The 22,684-nt window shown below is 42.4% G+C and overlaps 2 protein-coding genes and 1 pseudogene across 2 annotated transcripts; 2 read left to right on the forward strand and 1 right to left on the reverse strand.

The window, feature by feature from the left end:
- Positions 1–10: 10 nt before the first annotated feature.
- On the forward strand, positions 11–4,684 carry LOC121571114 (ubiquitin thioesterase OTUB1-like). Its single transcript, XM_041882418.1, has 7 exons — positions 11–98; positions 1,171–1,238; positions 1,607–1,705; positions 3,095–3,213; positions 3,351–3,435; positions 3,566–3,760; positions 4,140–4,684. The coding sequence occupies exons 1-7, from the start codon at positions 11–13 to the stop codon at positions 4,335–4,337; spliced, it is 852 nt and encodes a 283-aa protein (XP_041738352.1). The 3' UTR covers positions 4,338–4,684.
- A 6,916-nt stretch (positions 4,685–11,600) lies between these two features.
- Positions 11,601–13,754, forward strand: LOC121571118 (annotated as a pseudogene).
- Positions 13,755–13,844: 90 nt separating this feature from the next.
- Positions 13,845–21,730, reverse strand: LOC121571116 (ependymin). The gene is made up of 6 exons (XM_041882419.2): positions 21,603–21,730; positions 21,251–21,285; positions 20,613–20,741; positions 18,142–18,331; positions 17,857–17,950; positions 13,845–14,296 (listed from the first exon to the last, which is right to left on the reverse strand). Exons 1-6 carry the CDS (start codon positions 21,667–21,669, stop codon positions 14,164–14,166), a joined length of 648 nt encoding a protein of 215 aa, XP_041738353.2. The 5' UTR covers positions 21,670–21,730; the 3' UTR covers positions 13,845–14,163.
- Positions 21,731–22,684: the final 954 nt, after the last annotated feature.

Consider the following 22,684-nt stretch of genomic DNA (forward strand, 5'->3'; position numbering starts at 1 on the left):
GAAGTTTAGAATGAGGTCAGGGAGACGTAGGAAACAGAATTCTACAGCTAAAATGGCGGAGGAGCAGCAGCAGGAAACAACACAGGGAGAGATGGAGGGTGAGTGAAACAACATCAAAACGACAGATAACTAATCTAACCGGCTCCGGCTATTAATGCATTGTTTTTTTATGGAGGTGTAATGTGGTTAGGAAATCTAGTGATGGCAGTTGAGGGACAGGCTGCTTGCATGAATATGAGAAGGGAATGAGGGAGGCCAAAGCATTCAAGTCACACACAAAGAAACGCATTTTTGACCTAGCTATATTATTTTGGAGGATGGAGTAAATACCATTAAGCATTTTATGTGACATAATGTAGGATCTCACTCACAGTATATTTTTGCCGACTTTCAATTGGTTGTCAAATGTTTATTGACGCCATAACTGAAATTGGATAGTTGGCTGGCTAGCACTAACGTTAGCAAGCTTAGTTAATCAATTCTAGTTGTTCCAAAAAATATGGTCAGACGCAGACCACATCGTTGCACTTGCACCCCAAGTGAACCAGCTTCAATACTTTTGATTAGCAATAGACTGATATGTGATTACAGAATTTGCTTAAACCACATGTATACTGTCATCAATCTCATGTTGTTGTGGTATAAATTACATAACCAGCATTCTATCCCGAAGTATGAATTTGCAAATATGCTTCCTATCGTTAGGTGTTGTGTGTTGACACTCATCTACCCCAATGACCATTATGTAATATAGTTCACACATTAAACCCCGATTTTCTCTTTCTACAGTACCATTGCATGTCACTGTCTGTGAATGAACTGTCATGTTAAATGTTTACATTTACATTTTAGTCATTTAGCAGACGCTCTTATCCAGAGCGACTTACAGTTAGTGAATACATTTTTATTTAATTTTTTCATACTGGCCCCCCGTGGGAATCTAACCCACAACCCTGGCATTGCAAACGCTATGCTCTACCAACTGAGCTACATCCCTGCCGGCCATTCCCTCCCCTACCCTGGACGACGCTGGGCCAATTTTGCGCCGCCCCATGGGTCTCCCGGTCGCTGCCGGCTACGACAGAGCCTGGATTCGAACCAGGATCTCTAGTGGCACAGCTAGCACTGCGATTTTACAAACTTCTATGGTGTTGTTTTTCTTCTCTCTAGCGGGAGGAGTAAACTGCCTCGCTTATGATGAGGCCATTATGGCTCAGCAGGACAGAATCCAGCAGGAGGTGAGAGATTTTACACTTGAATAAGCATTGATAATGTTTTTTAATTAGTCAGATGTGGAAAAGTTTGAACTGCATGCCTTTGCATCACATGTTTTGGATCACCCTGGCTGTTTAGACAGGCAGTCCAATTCTGATATTTTTTTTCCACTAGTTGGGCTTTTGACCAATCACATCAGATCCTTTCCCATCAGATCTTTTTCAGAGCTGATCTGATTGGTCAAAAAAGCAATTAGCGGGGGAAAAATATCAGAATTGGGCTGCCTGTCTAAACGCTGACCCTGTTGTTTTATATCGGTTTCTATAAATCCATGAGTATAAAACATCTGTGCATTAACTGTGTGTGTGTGTGTGTGTGTCTGTCTGTCTAGATCGCAACTAGCATCCCTTTAGTATCAGACAGACAGGAACTGTCAGTGTTGCAGAGAGAGTATGCCACAGAAGACACCATTTATCAGCTCAAGATCAAGGTAAGTAAAACCACAAGATTCTTGTATTACAGGATGTGAATCTGCATCACTTTCTACAGGTCCTCTGAAATGTTCCCTCAAATTTTTGGGCACTGAGCAAATTTCAGGTCTGCTGAGCGCAAACTTGAACATTGTGAAAATGTTGTGCAACTTCCAGCTTGCATTTACTGTGAACCCTGAGGCTGTAGCCGCATTAAGTTACAGTTTTAACAGTGGCCAAGTAGGCTACTGTGGCTATTTGATCATAATTTAGGCCTACCATAAAAAACAACATGGAAATAGCTGTTCTGTCATTCAGCCTACAGTAGCAGCCAATGTGTGGTGTTCAATGTAGGCCTACAGTCCATGAGACTTTTGAAAAAAAAAACATGCAGGGCTTGACATTAACCTGTTTATCCACTTGTCCTTCAGACAAGGAGCTGACTGAAAATGTTGTTGTTTGATGCAAGAAACCACTTAACAAAATAACATTATTCTCATATCATTATTACAGAGAATCAGACAAATGATGCTACCCTCTGCCCATTGGCTACTTAGCTTATTCAAGCCTGTCTCAAAATACAACACTGCTGCTTTAAGACAAGAAAAAGCTCTTTACCTGACTCACTTTTCAAAGATGTCTAGAAATGTACACGTTTTGTGCTCTTGTAGGAAGCAATCACTCCCCTATTGCTGACTACAAGTTATCTATAACTGGACTAATAACTCAATAACTAGCAAAGGATATGAACAAAATGTGCACACGTGGCTACATGCAGCTCTTGCTTTGATCTTAAAACAAGTGCATCTACTCACGACCACAGCTGTAAACACAGTCCAGTTCAGAGTAAATGGTACAGAACCATATATGGCAATGGTCTATTTGCATATAGCCCTGCTGCAGCTCTGATTGGTTATTCCGCACTGTTCTCTGTGGAGTATGGGCTGAGTTGTGCGTACTCCGATGCATTATGCCTACAACAAAATATCTTGCATAGTTCATTTTGTTTCGGTATGTTGCATTAAAAGTGGCTAATATTGCTTTGATTCAATCACAATTGCCACAGGAAAGGGAAACGTTGATAGTGTTAACTAACAGGGAAAACTCTAGAAAGTTGAGTGAAGTTCAATCTCGTGCTTCTCTTCGTGGGCTGAAATGTATTCTGCGCTCTGCTTGGCCGGGAGCAAGGTGCTTGCAACGCCAGGATAGTGGGTTTGATTCCGAGACCACCCATATGTAAAATGTATGCACCCATGACTAAAGTGTCTGCTAAATGGCTATTATTATTTTGATTATTATATTACTGGTTTAAGGCGAAAGGGTTCCTTATGACCACAACATCCAATGAAGGTTTTAAAAAGTCACAATGTTTGTATTTACTCTGTATATGTCCCTTTTTCCCCCCTTAGGATTTACACAAAAAATACTCGTATATTCGTAAGACGCGGCCAGATGGGAACTGTTTCTACAGAGCTTTTGGCTTTTCACATCTCGAATCGCTGCTAGAAGACAGCAAAGAGCTGCAGAGGTAACATAACTCTTCCATAGTGCATATAGATCCTTGATGTTCGGTAAAGCCGACTGTAATACGATAGATGGATGTCATCTGATTAGTGTCGCTGCATTAATAGGTACTGAATACCGATGCAATGTATGTCGCTGTAGGTTCAAAGCAGTGGCAGCAAAGAGCAAACTGGACCTGGTAAACCAAGGCTTCACAGAGTTCACCATCGAAGACTTCCACAATACTGTGAGTTGCCGTTCTATTGTTACACACACATGAACAACAGTGACAGCGCGCACACACATTACACATATACTGTTAACAGTTGTTAGTCACTTCACCTAACTGACCATATTATTGTTAATTCTTCCCCTAGTTCATGGACCTGTTGGAGCTGTGTGAGAAGCAGCCAGGCCTCCGTGAGCTGCTGGGCTCCTTCAGAGACCAGAGCGTGTCAGACTACATCGTGGTGTACTTGCGGCTGCTCACCTCAGGCTACCTGCAGAGGGAGCACGGCTTCTTCCAGCACTTCATCGAGGGTGGACGCTCCGTCAAGGAGTTCTGCCAGCAGGTGGGTTCCTATTGCGTCGTGTTCAGTAGGCACGAAGAGGATGAAAACGCTCTGAAACGGGGTGAAACTATCTCTACTCGTCCAATAAGAAACACTTGTTTTTCTTGTGCTAAATGTTGTTTTTATACAGTGTGTTCTAATAAACACAACGCTGGTTCAAGGCGAGAAGCTAGATTGAGGATTTGTTTACATATGGTTTGAATTTAGTCTGGTTGTGTGCTTTTGATGGGGGCCAATGAGTCAGAACTAGTAATACTATGTGGTTCTCTTGGGTACGAAGCATGCACAGTCCAATGGCTTCAGGACTTTTCCCGTCTTGTTTAACAGCAATAACAAGTCACCAAACACTTCAATTGTCCTCTGTGTGTTTATTATGCAGGAGGTGGAGCCCATGTCTAAAGAAAGTGACCATATCCACATCATTGCCTTGGCCCAGGCCCTGAACGTGTCCATCCTAGTGGAGTACATGGACCGGGGCGAGGGGGGCTCCGTTAACCACCACGTCTTCCCTGAAGGCAGCGAGCCTCGTGTCTTCCTCCTCTATAGACCCGGCCACTATGACATATTGTACAAATAGAGACCTGCTGTTTAGAGATACCCCCCCCCCTTTCCACTGCTGTAGTGGCAGTGGAGGAATACTTCAACTGCCACCTTGATGCATAGGTGTGTACGAAGGTTACACTATTGTATCTGAGGGGGAAAAAAACTATCACATTATACAGCCCCCTTCTCTCCAGAGTTTCCCCTCATCACAGAAAAGTGAATTAATATTTTTTTTTTTTTACAAAATTAGCAGTGACTCCAGGCATATAGAGTTGTACAGTTTTTTGTGTGGTTGTAAATGTTATCAACTTGCTTTTTTGTTGGATTATTTTCCTTTGATACACTGCGTTTCATGAGTTTTATTAAAGGGATTACATCTTATTTGACTTGTATGTTAATGTATTTGTCACTCGTCTGGTATCGTCACATTTCAGCGGGCATAGCAGCAATATGAAATGCAGTATTTGAATAACTTCCGTGTGTATGTAATGTGCTTATCTGTCCATGTTTTGAATTTGGTTTGTGTGAATATAAGTACTGCATACTTGTTTACATTGGTTGACGCACGCGCAGTAGTCCACCACTGCGCACACAGTATGTAGCTACAGGAGCAGTGAGTAGACTCCCGAGGAGAAACAGAAACCAGGGCCGGGATTTTAAACATACTGACAATCTAGCCAAGGAGGTTAGGGAAGTTAATCACAACGTCACGTGTAAGGCACCAATCCAGTCTAACAAGTATATCTCCGTTTATTTCGGTCTTGTAAAATGAGTTGATGCAAACTAGACTTTCCATGATAGCTAGCTAACACAGTTGACCTCTGGCTGCTAGCTAAATACTGTTATCTAGTTTACTTGCTATCTATACAGCTAGCCAGTGGCTAGCTTTCAATTGATTCAAATGGTATTTCTGTTGAGAAATAGCCCCCCCTCACTAATAATATTATTTGGGCACAGGTTGGTCAAGTTAGCTTGCGCTAATTTATTTTGATTCCACTAGGACTGTCTACTGAACAAATGAGTGAACCTGAAATGCGCTATGAAATGTTAGCTTAATGCGGTAATCAGCAGTTGAAGCAATAACAAAGCGTACTCCCCACCCCTGTTTCGTCAAAAAGCTGAGGGATGGGCCGGAGGAATGTAACCACTCAAATTCATCGAGCTATGGATGCAAGGACTGACCATCCATGATATCAAAATTATATAGTTGAAAGAGAGCAACTCTCCATTTGGGCTGATCGGTGACCTGCTAGCACTTCCCCCGACTAGAGGGGAATAAGGCAACTTCAGAGTTACACACAAGGATACTTTATTGCCATACACACGAACAACAGACAGGGGAACGATGTGGTTCTGTAATACAGGACATGAACAGTAATGAATAGGCTGTACACAAATAGCAATGGTAAGGACTGTATAGATCAAGGCTAGATAAGCAAACTAGCATTAACTACTACCAAAAGTAAATAGTAAACCCACACACATTACAACAATAACAACTCATGAGTTGACTCAGAGGATTGAAGAGACACTAGCCTGCACAGTCAGAAGAGCTGTCAGGTGTCCTGCCCCTTAGCAACCAATCTGGGCCCAGGTCTCACAGGCCAGAGTTTGAGAGGCTTGTTTATGGTACCCCTAGACCACGTGTCAAATTAATTCCACAGAAGGCTGAGTGTCTGCGGGTTTTTGCACCACCCTTGTACTTGATTGATGAATTAAGATCACTAATTAGTACAGAACCCCCCTCACCTGGTTGTCTAGGTCTTAATTGAAAGGAAAAACAAAAAACCTGCAGTCACTCGGCCCTCCATTGAATGAGTTTGACACCTCTGCCCTAGACTGTCAGGCTCAGGTGGTGGGGGATAGGGTGTGGAGTGTGCAGCTTGGAATGGTTGTGAGATAATAGTCACCAGTAGGGAATTCCTGACAATAGTTTTAACCATGTTTTGAGGCTTTATAGTGTTTGTTTACATCTACTTTGGAGTGAAACAAGCTTATATTTTGGGTTCTGATGGGTAAGACAGTTGAACTAAGCTCATGAGGCATTTATAAGTTATCCTTCAAGAATCAATGGGCACATTTCATTAATTCAGAAGTCCAACAATGGATGAAGCAACTGCAGATTGCCGCTTTAAGGCAGGATTTCCCAAAGTCAGTCCTGGGGCCTGTTGCACAAAACTAGGATAAGGGATTAAGCCAGGATATCTTGGTGATCCTGGCTCAATTGATCCGTAATCCGGTTGCACTAAAGATGGATAGGGGGCAGGAGGATATGTTATGGTATAAATTACCATGGAGATTTATTCTGTGGAGCTAGCCTGCTCCAGACCAGGCTAAATTCCAGGATCTATTTAATCTCATCCCTAATGTCAGTCAGCAGTCACCACAAATGGAAACCAATAGTTATTTCACTGCTCACTATACATTGTTATCACATATAACTAGACCCACTGTCATTATTTAAACGTTTGTGATCATTAATTTCAATGATTTTGGATAAAAAATGATTTTTAGATGATGTTGCTATCATTAGATAATTTACAGTTTCCCATAGACTATAAGGCTATATATAAAATGATAGAATATTAGGGCCACAGAGGGGAAAAAAACACAAGTCATAATATTGTAACCAGTTGTTTTAAAGGAGGACAGTTGTTAAAATGACAGATGTGGGGCATTTCGTGAAATTGTACTTCAGTATGGTTTCATAAACAAAGACATGCTGATGTGCCAGAATATTAAGTATCACATTGTCATAAGTATCAAAACTGTAAAAACAATATGTAGCTGTTCTGCAGAAAGAACCAGCCTCATAAATTTATGACTTTATCCTTTTTCTTCAGTGTGGCCCTAGTACTCTGTCATATAAACAAATACACATTCCATATGAATATAAAAACACAATGTGTAACATTATGTTCCTTTATTGAATAAGGACAAAACAAAGCAGGTAAACCATCAGCTCCTTTCGAAACTGAAGTCACAGTGACTCTACAAGATGGAAAGCACAGAATCCAAGCATATTATACAAAATGATACATACACATTCAAAGGTCTGTATATAACACACCCTGCATGTCTGCACACTAAAATAAATGCAGGACAAATCCATACACATCAACTGAACAGACAAATGAATGGATGCAGTAGCCTCCCTGCAGCCTTGTATTACACACAGTATACCGCACAAACATCATAAGAGGCCAAATTCGAAAAAACTAACCCAAAAAAAACCCAAATTCCTCTGCCACCGCAGGACATATTTAACCAAAATTGAAAGCACACATACTAACTAAAATAATTCAACACATATTGGTCCCTCAGCAGCCGACCACTGTCGTCATCAGGGAAGATTGCCGGATTGTCCCAGTCCATGGCTGGTGGCACTCTGGGGGCCCTCTCCTTCCTCAGGCAGGCCACATTGTGGAGGACAGCACAAGCCACAGTAATATCACATGCCCTAACAGGGCTGACCCCTTAATTTGTGAAGGCAGTGAAAGCGTGCCTTCAGGAGGCCAAAGGTCATTTCAACTCTGGCCCTGGTCCTGGCATGGGCATGGTTGTAGGCCTGCTGTGCTTCCTGGGGGGTCTGTGAAAGGTGTCAGGAGAAAAGGCTGGCAGCCATACCCCCTGTCTCCCAGCAACACACCAGAGAATTCACCTGTCAACACAAAATCTCATCATTACTACCTCATAAACACAGTGATATTCTTGACACAGCCATGATGGTTATAAATAGGGGGTTGTGTGGCTTACCTTGTGATAGGCACTGATAGATTTCAGAGGCCCGAAAGATTCTGGAGTCATGGACTGAGCCAGGCCATTTTGCCACAACATTGCTGATCACACAGTCAGCATTGCAGACCATCTGAAATCATAAGATGAGGAATATTACACCAATCAATGCACATCACTGGCAATGCAGAGTGTTCGTCAATGGACAATATCAAAAAGTTATGTTCACCTGAACATTAATGCTGTGAAAGGATTTCCTATTCACAAAATCGGCCTCATGGGCACCTGAGGGGGCTTTTATCCTTATGTGTGTGCAGTCCACTGCACCAATGACATTGGGGGAAACCTGTCACACAAAGTAATGAGTATCCTACTATGTGTTAACAGTTGTCCTGTAATTTGTAGATCCTCTTACCTGCAATCCTATAGAACTCCTCTTTGATGTCACAGAGTCTTCTGTGGCCAGGGAAGGAGATGAAGACATCTGCTAATGCTTTGATAGCCAGACACACACTCCTTATTGTGCGGCAAATTGTGGCCTTGTTCAGCTGTTCTGCATCCCCCACTGAGTACAGGAAGGCTCCACTAGCAAAAAAGCGCAAGGCCACACAAACCATTTGCTCCACACTCAGTGCATGGCTCCGTGCAGTGCGGTGCTTAATCCTGGGACCCAGTAGTCTGCATAGATACCTGATGCCATCTGCAGAAAACCTGTATCTTTCATATAGATGGTCATCAGGGAAGGCCAGTGGGTCCAACCGGTCCCTGAAGACCCTTTCTCGCCTGAAGGCTCTCCCTCAGCACAAGTGCTTCTTCATCCACCACATCTCGCACGAATGGGCATGCCATTGTCAGAGCAGAAAGGAACACACAATTTTGGGCCTTCATATAGGCTAGTGGCCACACCTGGTGCTGGGGGTGGGCAAAGAGGGCGATGCCTTATAACGATGACTTGGTTGTACTGATTGCTGGGAAAATAAAAAAACCTTAGAAAGATGCCACCGTCCTGTGTGCTCACAATAAGAGCTCATATGTCATGGCTCACTTGACTTTACGAGAATATACCTAATTTTTATTTTGAGCTGTGTCATCTTCTTGGAGCTGGGGGAGGAAAGAAAAATAATGATTAATACATTTGTGTTACAGTTAGCATACAGTGTACATTGAAGGCATATCTCACCTCCCTCTCAAGTTTTTTTATTTCAAGGTCCAGTTTCCTAATTGTCCTCTTTTTTATTTCGGACTCCAGTGCAAGATTTTCCATCTTTTTCTTCTTGTACTGAATGTCTATGTCTGCCAGTTCTATTTGGCGCCGGAGGTGGTTGCCATACAACTTTCTGATAGCTTGTGAGCTCTGTGACACACAATACAATTAGCGCAGCTGGAATTTGGCAGGATGTGGTGTCCTTTTATTAATACGCACTATGTTGCCAGGCTGGTTTTCCCACTGTATAGCATCTGGGTCCTGTAAAAGAAATTAGATTTTTTGATTTTGATGAGGACTCCTCACCATTGTAGAGTAAATAGTACTTTCACAGTCTTAACATGATACCTCATGCCTTCTGGAATCCAGAGAGATGGTCTCCTCCTCATCATCGTCTCCATCATGTGCTGTTGCTGCTGCACTGGGGCCTTCACCCTATCACATTTAATCGGATTCATATTGAAGCTAGTAGACAAGACATGCCAGGCCTACAGTATGCCTTTGATGGAGTACTCACTGGATCAGCATCGTCTGGTGCTTGTGCTGGTGGCTCTAACAGGAACACAGTGCTGCCAGACACTGCAAGGCAATAGGTAAACCAAAGTCAGACAGTCCAAATTGATTCAATATGAATGTGGTTGTATCCCATGTAGAGATGGAAGGACATACCTTGAATGAAGCGGGTGGCATCTTGGGAGGAACCTATGCTCGTCTCTTTCCCCCAGGGATCCCCTCTAAGACGGGCCTGCCTTTATTTAGCTCCAAGGCCATGTCCTCTGCTGGGGTAAGGTCAGCCTTTGGTGACCCACCACCCGTGCCTTGTCTGTGGGTATTCTTTTTCACTGCTAAAACAGTACAGACAATGTGTGAGCAGGCACCTTCTGGGTACAATATATGCTTGTGCTTTGTTAAATATTAGTCAGGGACCATACCATTCTGCAGAATGTTCTTGTATTTGATTTTGACCTGCTGCCATGTCCATTTTGGCCCGTTCATGTTTAATCTACACACACACACACACACACACACACACACATTTAATGGAGTCACACTGCAAAAAATTACTTGGTATTTTTGTCTTGTTTTCAGTAAAAATATCAAAAAATGTATCATAGCTTTATACAGTGTGATGGAGTTACTTTACACAATTTCACTCCATATCTGCAGTGCATTTCAATTAAAAATTTAACCGTTTCATAATTACAGTACAACTGCATTTTTGGAGATGTGAATTAAATATTTGAATTGTAATTGTGATGTTTCAGCGGAGCGGTGTGTGTAATTGTGCACTACTTACGCATTCAGGCGGTCTGCAATACTTTGCCACGCTTTTTCTCTTTGCTTTATCACTGTGGCGGTGTTGCCTTTCTTCTTAATTATATCTTTTACCTCCTCGTATGCCTCCATGAGGATTTGTGCTTCCGACGGGGAAAAGTACGCGGCTCTAGTTGCCATGGTAAATCAGTTAATCTGTGATCTGTGGCGGGGTCTATTTGAGTGAGCCGTGAGCGCGCACCTATCCAGGATTGGTTTCACCTGGCTTAATGAATCCGTGTCTGCTCATCCTGGCTTGGTCTTTGTGCAACCAATTAAGCCTGGACGCACATGTTTTGGCTTCATTGAGCTCAGCTGAGTAATTTATCCCGGATGTCTTAATTCTACTTTTGTGCAACAGGCCCCAGGTCTCCAGGCCAGAGTTTGAGAGGCTTGTTTATGGTACCCCTAGACCACGTGTCAAATTAATTCCACAGAAGGCTGAGTGTCTGCGGGTTTTTGCACCACCCTTGTACTTGATTGATGAATTAAGATCACTAATTAGTACAGAACCCCCCTCACCTGGTTGTCTAGGTCTTAATTGAAAGGAAAAACAAAAAACCTGCAGTCACTCGGCCCTCCATTGAATGAGTTTGACACCTCTGCCCTAGACTGTCAGGCTCAGGTGGTGGGGGGATAGGGTGTGGAGTGTGCAGCTTGGAATGGTTGTGAGATAATAGTCACCAGTAGGGAATTCCTGACAATAGTTTTAACCATGTTTTGAGGCTTTATAGTGTTTGTTTACATCTACTTTGGAGTGAAACAAGCTTATATTTTGGGTTCTGATGGGTAAGACAGTTGAACTAAGCTCATGAGGCATTTATAAGTTATCCTTCAAGAATCAATGGGCACATTTCATTAATTCAGAAGTCCAACAATGGATGAAGCAACTGCAGATTGCCGCTTTAAGGCAGGATTTCCCAAAGTCAGTCCTGGGGCCCCCTGGGTGCACGTTTTGGTTTTTGCCCTAGCACTACACCGCTGATTCAAATAATCAAAGCTTGATGATGAGTTGGTTATTTGAATCAGCTGTGTAGTGCTAGGGAAACCCTGCTTTAAGGGTTTATAAACTGACATTATGAAAATGATATAATACCACCAGTATGTTTTAGTTTTCTTCCAGACAGTCACCTTTCTGTCCCTACTAGCTGAACTTATCAACAACATGGACAAGAAAGCAACATGTGACCGATTCTACACAGAAAACAAAAGCAAGACCTTTGAGTGGTTCTTTGGTATCGACGCAATCCGGCACTTCATCCTGCCCATGCCGCATTCCCAACTTAGATGCCTTACTAAGCGTCCTTGACATGGGCTGTGGTTCCTCTGGCCTAGGACCCTGCATACACAGAGACTCTCCCTGGCCAGTGCGGATGACCTGCGCTGACATCTCCCCTATTGTTGTGTGCTTAATGGAGGAACATACAGAAACCAAAGGCATGCAACCTCAGAACCCTTTCTCTAAGCTTGACTTCTTAGAACTGGACTGCACTCATCTCCACAAACACTTTGGTTCTGAGAGCATGGACCTCATTCTAGACAAGTGCACCATACATGCCTTGCTACGGTCTAGGGAAGGGGGAGCCAAGTCCAGCCAGTTGCAAAAGCAGTGCCTGAAGATTTTTTATTTATTTCACCTTTATTTAACCAGGTAAGCCAGTTGAGAACAAGTTCTCATTTACAACTGCGACCTGGCCAAGATAAAGCAAAGCAGTGCGATTAAAAACAACAACACAGAGTTACATATGGGGTAAAACAAAACATAGTCAAAAATACAACAGAAAATATATATACAGTGTGTTCAAATGTAGCAAGTTATGGAGGTAAGGCAATAAATAGGCCATAGTGCAAAATAATTACAATTAGTATTAACACTGGAATGATAGATGTGCGAGAGATGATGTGCAAATAGAGATACTGGGGTGCAAATGAGTAAAATAAATAACAATATGGGGATGAGGTAGTTGGGTGGGCTAATTTCAGATGGGCTGTGTACAGGTGCAGTGATCGGGAAGGTGCTCTGACAACTGATGCTTAAAGTTAGTGAGGGAGATAAGAGTCTCCAGCTTCAGAGATGTTTGCAATTCGTTCCAGTCATTGGCAACAGAGAACTGGAAGGAATGGCGGCCAAAGGAGGTGTTGGCTTTGGGGATGACCAGTGAAATATACCTGCTGGAGCACATACAACGGGTGGTTGTTGCTCTGGTGACCAATGAGCTAAGATAAGGCGGGGATTTGCCTAGCAGTGATTTATATATGGCCTGGAGCCAGTGGGTTTGGCGACGAATATGTAGTGAGGACCAGCCAACAAGAGCGTACAGGTCACAGTGGTGGGTAGTATATGGGGCTTTGGTGACAAAACGGATGGCACTGTGATAGACTACATCCAATTTGCTGAGTAGAGTGTTGGAGGCTATTTTGTAAATGACATCGCCGAAGTCAAGGATCGGTAGGATAGTCAGTTTTATGAGGGCATGTTTGGCAGCATGAGTGAAGGAGGCTTTGTTGCGAAATAGGAAGCCAATTCTAGATTTAACTTTGGATTGGAGATGCTTAATGTGAGTCTGGAAGGAGAGTTTACAGTCTAACCAGACACCTAGGTATTTGTAGTTGTCCACATACTCTAGGTCAGACCCGTCAAGAGTAGTGATTCTAGTCGGGTGGGCGGGTGCCAGCAGCGTTCGATTGAAGAGCATGCATTTAGTTTTACTAGTGTTTAAGAGCAGTTGGAGGCTACTGAAGGAGTGTTGTATGGCATTGAAGCTCGTTTGGAGGTTTGTTAACACAGTGTCCAATGAAGGGCCAGATGTATACAAAATGGTGTCGTCTGCGTAGAGGTGGAGCCGAGCGTCACCAGCAGCAAGAGCGACATCATTGATATACACAGAGAAAAGAGTCGGCCCGAGAATTGAGGAACTCTGGGTCTCAGCTCCAGTTCTCAGACGAGGACCCTGATGCCAGGATGTTGTGGCTGGAGAAAGCGGGGTGATGGCTGCCAATGTGGGAGTGGAGGAGGTGGAGGAGCTAAGAGGAGTGACTTATTATTGCTACCACGTTAACCCGTCCTGTAGCACAGTAGCTAGTTGGTTGTTTTAGTCTGTCTGTTGCTCCATAATGCACCTGAGTCAGGGAGTGAGGATATTTGACATGAATGAGATGTGAATGTAATAAGTAATTTGTTGATACAACTGACCGAGTCTCTTATCTGTACATTTCTTTCTATGTCTACACAATATGAAGAGGTCTTGTGAAGTGCTATCTATCCACTATACTATAGAACAATTACTGTAGACTTTACTTTATTTATTCAGAAGGACAGTTCACAGTGCAAGTACATATTTCCAAGGCCCATATGTAGCAAGGAAAGTAATTAACTTATGTCGATGGTAATGTTTACATATAATCCTCAGTGCAACTGACATGTAACATGGTCAGTACTGGCATTTTTTTGTAACTTGTGTTTTACCCCTTTTTCCTACACTAACACAGTCCTGAGTTATAATTATAAATTCATTTAAAAACACTGCTTTTTATCTAAGGTTAAAAAGAAGCAATAGTTGTGTGAAATTCTCATAAGAAACAGAATGAAAGACAATGTCCTTTAGGACTATTTTGTAAGGTTTTTGAAAATGCTGTAGAAGTTGGCAGCCTCTGCAGTCTCATCCAGTTTAGCGCCCTGACAGAATTTAGGAGGGAAGAACTCCTGGGGGTCCATGATCCCAATGACAATGTTGAAGAAGCTTTAAAAAAAAAAAAAAAAAGATTATATAATTATCACATAACATAATTGATATCTGTAGATTTAACAAAAGTCAAATCCATGCTTGGTTTAGTTAGTGTTAATAATTCATAATACTTTTATGATGAAATTATGGATTTTTATGTTTCCATAAGTATCAAACTAGCGAATTAAGACATTTTGATTGCTTTGAGGAACACATAAAGGACTGATTAAGTTCCTCAGAATGAGGATATGAAACAAAGACTACATAGACCATGTATTGATGTAAAATGACACTACATACACCTTAGCCAAATACATTTAAACTCAGTTTTTCACAATTCCTGACATTTAATCCTAGTAAAAATATTCCCTGTCTTAGGTCAGTTAGGATCACCACTTTATCTTAAGAATGTGAAATGTCAGAATAATAGTAGAGAGAATTATTTATTTCAGCTTTTATTTCTTTCATCACATTCCCAGTGGGTCAGAAGTTTACATACACTCAATTAGTATTTGGTAGCATTGCCTTTAAATTGTTTAACTTGGGTCAAACGTTTCGGGTAGCCTTCCACAAGCTTCCCACAATAAGTTGGGTGAATTTTGGCCCATTCCTCCTGACAGAGCTGGTGTAACTGAGTCAGGTTTGTAGGCCTCCTTGCTCGCACATGCTTTTTCAGTTCTGCCCACACATTTTCTATAGGTTTGAGGTCAGGGCTTTGTCCTTAAGCCATTTTGCCACAACTTTGGAAGTATGCTTGGGGTCATTGTCCATTTGGAAGACCCATTTACGACCAAGCTTTAACTTCCTGACTGATGTCTTGAGATGTTGCTTCAATATATCCACATCATTTTCCTTCCTCATGATGCCATCTATTTTGTGAAGAGCACCAGTCCCTCCTGCAGCAAAGCACTCCCACAGCATTATGCTGCCACCCCCGTGCTTCACGGTTGGGATGGTGTTCTTCAGCTTGCAAGCCACCCCCCTTTTCCCTCCAAACATAACGATGGTCATTATGGCCAAACAGTTCTATTTTTGTTCCATCATACCAGAGGACATTTCTCCAAAAAGTATGATCTTTGTCCCCATGTGCAGTTGCAAACCATGGTCTGGCTTTTTTATGGCGGTTTTGGAGCAGTGGCTTCTTCCTTGCTGAGCGACCTTTCAGGTTATGTCAATATAGGACTCGTTTTACTGTGGATATAGATACTTTTGTACCTGTTTCTTCCAGCATCTTCACAAGGTCCTTTGCTGTTGTTCTGGGATTGATTTGCACTTTTCGCACCAAAGTACGCTCATCTCTAGGAGACAGAACGCGTCTCCTTCCTGAGCGGTATGACAGCTGCCTGGTCCCATGGTGTTTATACTTGCGTACAGATGAATGTGGTACCTTCAGGCGTTTGGAAATTACTCCCAAGGATGAACCAGACTTGTGGAGGTCTACAATTTATTTTCTGAGGTCTTGGCTGATTTCTTTAGATGTTCCCATGATGTCAAGCAAAGAGGCACTGAGTTTGAAGGTAGGCCTTGAAATACATCCACAGGTACACCTCCAATTGACTCAAATGATGTCAATTAGCCTATCAGAAGCTTCTAAAGCCATGATATCTATTTCTGGAATTTTCCAAGCTGTTTAAAGGCACAGTCAACTTAGTGTATGTAAACTTCTGACCCACTGGAATTGTGATACAGTGAATTATAAGTGAAATAATCTGTCTGTAAACAATTGTTGGAAAAATTACTTGTGTCATGCACAAAGTAGATGTCCTAACCGACTTGCCAAAACTATAGTATGTTAACAAGAAATTTGTGGAGTGGTTGAAAAACGAGTTTTAATGACTCCAACCTAAGTATATGTAAACTTTCGACTTCAACTGTGTGTGTGTGTGTGTGTATATATATATATATATATATATATATATATACAGTGGGGAAAAAAAGTATTTAGTCAGCCACCAATTGTGCAAGTTCTCCCACTTAAAAAGATGAGAGAGGCCTGTAATTTTCATCATAGGTACACGTCAACTATGACAGACAAAATGAGAAAAAAAAATCCAGAAAATCACATTGTAGGATTTTTAATGAATTTATTTGCAAATGATGGTGGAAAATAAGTATTTGGTCAATAACAAAAGTTTCTCAATACTTTGTTATATACCCTTTGTTGGCAATGACACAGGTCAAACGTTTTCTGTAAGTCTTCACAAGGTTTTCACACACTGTTGCTGGTATTTTGGCCCATTCCTCCATGCAGATCTCCTCTAGAGCAGTGATGTTTTGGGGCTGTCGCTGGGCAACACAGACTTTCAACTCCCTCCAAAGATTTTCTATGGGGTTGAGATCAGGAGACTGGCTAGGCCACTCCAGGACCTTGAAATGCTTCTACGAAGCCACTCCTTCATTGCCCGGGCGGTGTGTTTGGGATCATTGTCATGCTGAAAGACCCAGCCACGTTTCATCTTCAATGCCCTTGCTGATGGAAGGAGGTTTTCACTCAAAATCTCACGATACATGGCCCCATTCATTCGTTCTGTTACACGGATCAGTCGTCCTGGTCCCTTTGCAGAAAAAACAGCCCCAAAGCATGATGTTTCCACCCCCATACTTCACAGTAGGTATGGTGTTCTTTGGATGCAACTCAGCATTCTTTGTCCTCCAAACACGACGAGTTGAGTTTTTACCAAAAAGTTCTATTTTGGTTTCATCTGACCATATGACATTCTCCCCAATCCTCTTCTGGATCATCCAAATGCACTCTAGCAAACTTCAGACAGGCCTGGACATTTACTGGCTTAAGCAGGCGGACACGTCTTGAACTGCAGGATTTGAGTCCCTGGCGGCGTAGTGTGTTACTGATGGTAGGCTTTGTTACTTTGGTCCCAGCTCTCTGCAGGTCATTCACTAGGTCCCCCGTGTGGTTCTGGGATTTTTGCTCACCGTTCTTGTGATCATTTTGACCACACGGGGTGAGATCTTGCGTGGAGCCCCAGATCGAGGGAGATTATCAGTGGTCTTGTATGTCTTCCATTTCCTAATAATTGCTCCCACAGTTGATTTCTTCAAACCAAGCTGCTTACCTATTGCAGATTCAGTCTTCCCAGCCTGGTGCAGGTCTACAATTTTGTTTCTGGTGTCCTTTGTCAGCTATTTGGTCTTGGCCATAGTGGAGTTTGGAGTGTGACTGTTTGAGGTTGTGGACAGGTGTCTTTTATACTGATAACAAGTTCAAACAGATACCATTAATACAGGTAACGAGTGGAGGACAGAGGAGCCTCTTAAAGAAGAAGTTACAGGTCTGTGAGAGCCAGAAATATTGCTTGTTTGTAGGTGACCAAATACTTATTTTCCACCATAATTTGCAAATAATTCATAAAAAATCCTACTATGTGATTTTCTGGATTTTTTTTCTCAATTTGTCTTTCATAGTTGACGTGTACCTATGATGAAAATTACAGCCCTCTCTCATCTTTTTAAGTGGGAGAACTTGCACAAATAGTGGCTGACTAAATACTTTTTTGCCCCACTGTATATACAAAACTGTCATATTTAATTCACTGCCCAATAATATACACACTAACGTTGTAAGCGTCCAGCCGGTCTTGTCTGTGTAGTATGTAGAGCTGACAGGTATGCACCCAAACTCAGTGAAGGTACTCATCCATTTGTCTTTACCTGGAGATGAAATTGATCCACAGTCAGAAAGGCTAAGTCAGGGAGCAGAAATGTGACTTGAGAACAGAATCCCAAAACTGAATTGCCATGCAACAAATAGTTGCTAAGGAATTTTTCTTGGTATTCCTCGGAGAGAGGAAGGCCACGAATAAAATAAAAAAACATTTAACAAACCGTGTCCTTTTTCTTACCACTTGGGGTTGCAACTTCTCCATACCAGGTGTTGACCAGCAGACCTTGTCCTGGACCAGAGGAGCTCCCTAAGATCACCTGGCCCAGCAGAGCAGCATCGGCAGGGATCTCCATGGGGTGGAAGTCCTCCCTCTTCAGCCTCTCCTTCGTACAGGTTTTGTTCCTGTGGTTAATCATATACATGACACCCTGGAAGAAGTTGGAGGAAAAGCTGATTTGTAGGACGTTTTAGAATTTTCTTCTAACAATGCATCGTTGTCTTTGTTTAAATTATAAACTGATGGAAGGTGCATGACTTAGGGCTGTCAGAGTTAATCGGTTAACTTGAGTTCACTTTTTGCAATTTTAGTGCACTATATTTTAATGTTAATAATATTGTCTGAAAGCGTTGAAAATACACTGAAAACATCCAAAATACATAACCTATACAGCTAAAATCTACAGTGCCATGTAAAAACAAGTTGACATTGAGGTTAAAGAAAGTGTGCTTTCTCAATTTAACCAGATTTCAAAATACACTGCTCAAAAAAATAAAGGGAACACTAAAATAACACATCCCTAGATCTGAATGAATGAAATAATCTTATTAAATACTTTTTTCTTTACATAGTTGAATGTGCTGACAACAAAATCACACAAAAATTATCAATGGAAATCAAATGGATCAACCCATGGAGGTCTGGATTTGGAGTCACCCTCAAAATTAAAGTGGAAAACCACACTACAGGCTGATCCAACTTTGATGTAATGTCCTTAAAACAAGTCAAAATGAGGCTCAGTAGTGTGTGTGGCCTCCATGTGCCTGTATGACCTCCCTACAACGCCTAGGCATGCTCCTGATGAGGTGGCGGATGGTCTCCTGAGGGATCTCCTCCCAGACCTGGACTAAAGCATCTGCCAACTCCTGGACAGTCTGTGGTGCAACGTGGCGTTGGTGGATGGAGCGAGACATGTCCCAGATGTACTCAGTTGGATTCAGGTCTGGGGAACGGGCGGGCCAGTCCATAGCATCAATGCCTTCCTCTTGCAGAAACTGCTGACACACTCCAGCCACATGAGGTCTAGCATTGTCTTGCATTAGGAGGAACCCAGGGCCAACCGCACCAGCATATGGTCTCACAAGGGGTCTGAGGATCTCATCTCGATACCTAATGGCAGTCAGGCTACCTCTGGCGAGCACATGGAGGGCTGTGCGGCCCCCCAAAGAAATGCCACCCCACACCATGACTGACCCACCGCCAAACCGGTCATGCTGGAGGATGTTGCAGGCAGCAGAACGTTCTCCACGGCGTCTCCAGACTCTGTCACGTCTGTCACGTGCTCAGTGTGAACCTGCTTTCATCTGTGAAGAGCACAGGGCGCCAGTGTTCTCTGGCAAATGCCAAACGTCCTGCACGGTGTTGGGCTGTAAGCACAACCCCCACATGTGGACGTCGGGCCCTCATACCACCCTCATGGAGTCTGTTTCTGACCGTTTGAGCAGACACATGCACATTTGTGGCCTGCTGGAGGTCATTTTGCAGTGCTCTGGCAGTGCTCCTCCTGCTCCTCCTTGCACAAAGGCGGAGGTAGCAGTCCTGCTGCTGGGTTGTTGCCCTCCTACGGCCTCCTCTACGTCTCCTGATGTACTGGCCTGTCTCCTGGTAGCGCCTCCATGCTCTGGACACTACGCTGACGGACACAGCAAACCTTCTTGCCACAGCTCGCATTGATGTGCCATCCTGGATGAGCTGCACTACCTGAGCCACTTGTGTAGGTTGTAGACTTCGTCTCATGCTACCACTAGAGTGAAAGCACCGCCAGCATTCAAAAGTGACCAAAACATCAGCCAGGAAGCATAGGAACTGAGAAGTGGTCTGTGGTCACCACCTGCAAAACCAGTCCTTTATTGGGGGTGTCTTGCTAATTGCATATAATTTCCACCTGTTGTCTATTCCATTTGCACAACAGCATGTGGAATTTATTGTCAATCAGTGTTGCTTCCTAAGTGGACAGTTTAATTTCACAGAAGTGTGATTGACTTGGAGTTACATTGTGTTGTTTAAGTGTTCCCTTTATTTTTTTGAGCAGTGTAGTTAGGAAGAGATTTTGGATGTACCAATTCCATGGCACGTGGTTTATGAACTGATACACAAAACGACGCTGGATTCAAAACATAGTTTTTCAATTGTCATTATACAAAATTCTTGCAACCAATAGAATGTTTCATATATATATATACACAGTGGGGAAAACAAGTATTTAGTCAGCCACCAATTGTGCAAGTTCTCCCACTTAAAAAGATGAGAGAGGCCTGTAATTTTCATCATGGGTACGCGTTTAACTCAATTAAAAACATTTTATCGTTTGACAGCCCTAGCATGACTGTGATTTTTGTGTACCGGTATGTCAAATAAATGGTTGTCATTGTGAATGCATGGTTGTCATTGTGAATACATGGTTGTCATTGTTGTGAATAAGTGTTTGTTACCTCTCTGAAGAGCAAAAGGGCATCAATGCCAAATGTCTTGTTCTCATAAGAACCAATCTCCTTGAAGCGGATACGCTTGCCCATCGCGTCATAGGTGTATTTGGAATTTGCATAAAACTTCTCATTTGCCTGAAAGGACAGGAGTGTGAAAGGGATTGTTATAGCAGAGTATATCATTATTATAGCAGAGTATATCATTATAGCAGAGTATATCATTATTATAGCAGAGTATATAATAATAGCCATATCAATACAGCATTTGCTTTCCTTTTTTATTTGGTTTTCTTTTTTTGTGACCAAATTAGTATTTTTTATTTTGTAATTTTACAAGGCAGGATATCATTAATAATATAATTAATAATTAAATTAATATGCCATTTAGCAGACGCTTTTATCCAAAGCGACTTACAGTCATGCGTGCATACATTTTTGTGTATGGGTGGTCCCGGGGATCGAACCCACTACCTTGGCGTTACAAGCGCCGTGCTCTACCAGTTGAGCTACAGAGGACCATATCAATATATTTTTTAATATTTATAGCCAGATTTATATGTCAAAATATTCCTTTTGGTATTATTATCATGGGAACCCCATAGCCATGTATTCCCGTCTACTGTGGAGAAACAAACCAGACTTACCACAGAGAGGGCTCCGGTCAGAAGAGGGGGAGACCCTGAGAGAGGGAGGGGTGTTTTATAAGTTAATTATTTATCAATTTTCTTGTGTTAAATGGACAATTTAGCCATAAAGTGGACTACACACTATAAACATAGAAGAAACATCTACCCAAAATTGCCATCACGACTTTTCCCACTCTGCTCTGCCTACAATACAAGTACTGTACAGTACAGGTGTTAAATCAAGGTTATACTGTACGCAGTAGGAAATCTTTGACTGGAGGCAGGCATTCATAACAGTGCTGCTCTTAGGTTTACTACTCAATTTACAATACAATTGCTCTCTCTCTCTCTCTCTCTCTCTTTTACTTACTGCATTGATGAGGTGCCTGAGCCAGACAGCCCACTGCAAGGCACATCAACAACACGAAGGTCCTCATGCTTCCAGATGTTCCACACGCTCACTCACACACACCAATAAGCAGACTGACTGCTGCAAGAGCGCTTAGTCGCTTCCTTATAAACAGTACGATACTGAGGCTCCAGATCCTAGGGCCAGCACTGGATCCAGGTTTTTCTTTTCACCAGAGAGGCCCAGAAACCCCCTTCCTACTAGAACAAAGTACAGTACGTTTCCATAGGCCAGGCTAATGCTGTGTTTGTAACCAAGTGGGAAGTGGGAATTTACCACATACAACTGAGACAAATCCACTTGAACGGCCCTCCAACTGGTAATTACTAGTGGGAAACTCGTCTATCATCCTGAGCACCCACTTAGGAAATTACCTCGATAACAGCATTTTCGGCAATTAAATGCAACAACAAAAAGGTATTTATAAAATAAATATATGAATATGGTTTTTGGACACTAAAATGTGTTTACAAGCATGATAGCTGTACTTTTAGTTTATAGTTTACGTAGCTTGTTGGCCATTAGCCAATCAGCGTTTCTCAACGAGTTCAAAGCACAGTATGTACGACTTCACAACTGGTAAATTCCCACCTCCAATTTGGTTACGAATGCAGCATTTGATAATGAATTGTAAAGGATTTTATCTAAACTTGATAAGAGCCATAAAATAATGCGTAATGTGATTGTATATTACCTGAGCAATATAACTTCAGGATATAGCTTTTGGTCTCTATTGGGTGTGTTTAAAGATGGCATTTTATATGTTTTTTTATGTTGTGATAGGTACGTTTCTACAAAAAGACGTTTCTATGAATACTTGTTTGGATCACAGGAGGTTGGTGGCACCTTAATTGAGGAGGACGGGCTCGTGGTAATGGCTGGAGCGGTATCAGTGCAATGGTATCAAATACATGGAAACCATGTGTTTGATTCCATTCCATTCGCGCCGTTCCAGCCATTATTATGAGCCGTCCTCCCCTCAGCAGAATCCACTTTGGATGTACTGTTAAGGCAGGTGCTATTTTATCTGTTTCCCTAAAAAA

The sequence above is a fragment of the Coregonus clupeaformis genome, chromosome 8, assembly GCF_020615455.1.
Source record: "Coregonus clupeaformis isolate EN_2021a chromosome 8, ASM2061545v1, whole genome shotgun sequence".
Classification (NCBI taxonomy): Eukaryota; Metazoa; Chordata; class Actinopteri; order Salmoniformes; family Salmonidae; genus Coregonus; species Coregonus clupeaformis.

Coding starts and splice junctions, on each gene's coding strand:
- LOC121571116 (XM_041882419.2), bottom strand. CDS start 21,669: ATGAGGACCTTCGTGTTGTTGATGTGCCTTGCAGTGGGCTGTCTGGCT. Junction 20,742..21,250: donor TGACCGGAGCCCTCTCTGTG/GTAAGTCTGGTT, acceptor CTGTCCTTTCAG/GCAAATGAGAAGTTTTATGC. Junction 14,297..17,856: donor ACCGGCTGGACGCTTACAAC/GTTAGTGTGTAT, acceptor TTTTTTTTAAAG/CTTCTTCAACATTGTCATTG.
- LOC121571114 (XM_041882418.1), top strand. CDS start 11: ATGAGGTCAGGGAGACGTAGGAAACAGAATTCTACAGCTAAAATGGCG. Junction 3,214..3,350: donor GACAGCAAAGAGCTGCAGAG/GTAACATAACTC, acceptor ATGTCGCTGTAG/GTTCAAAGCAGTGGCAGCAA. Junction 3,761..4,139: donor TCAAGGAGTTCTGCCAGCAG/GTGGGTTCCTAT, acceptor TTTATTATGCAG/GAGGTGGAGCCCATGTCTAA.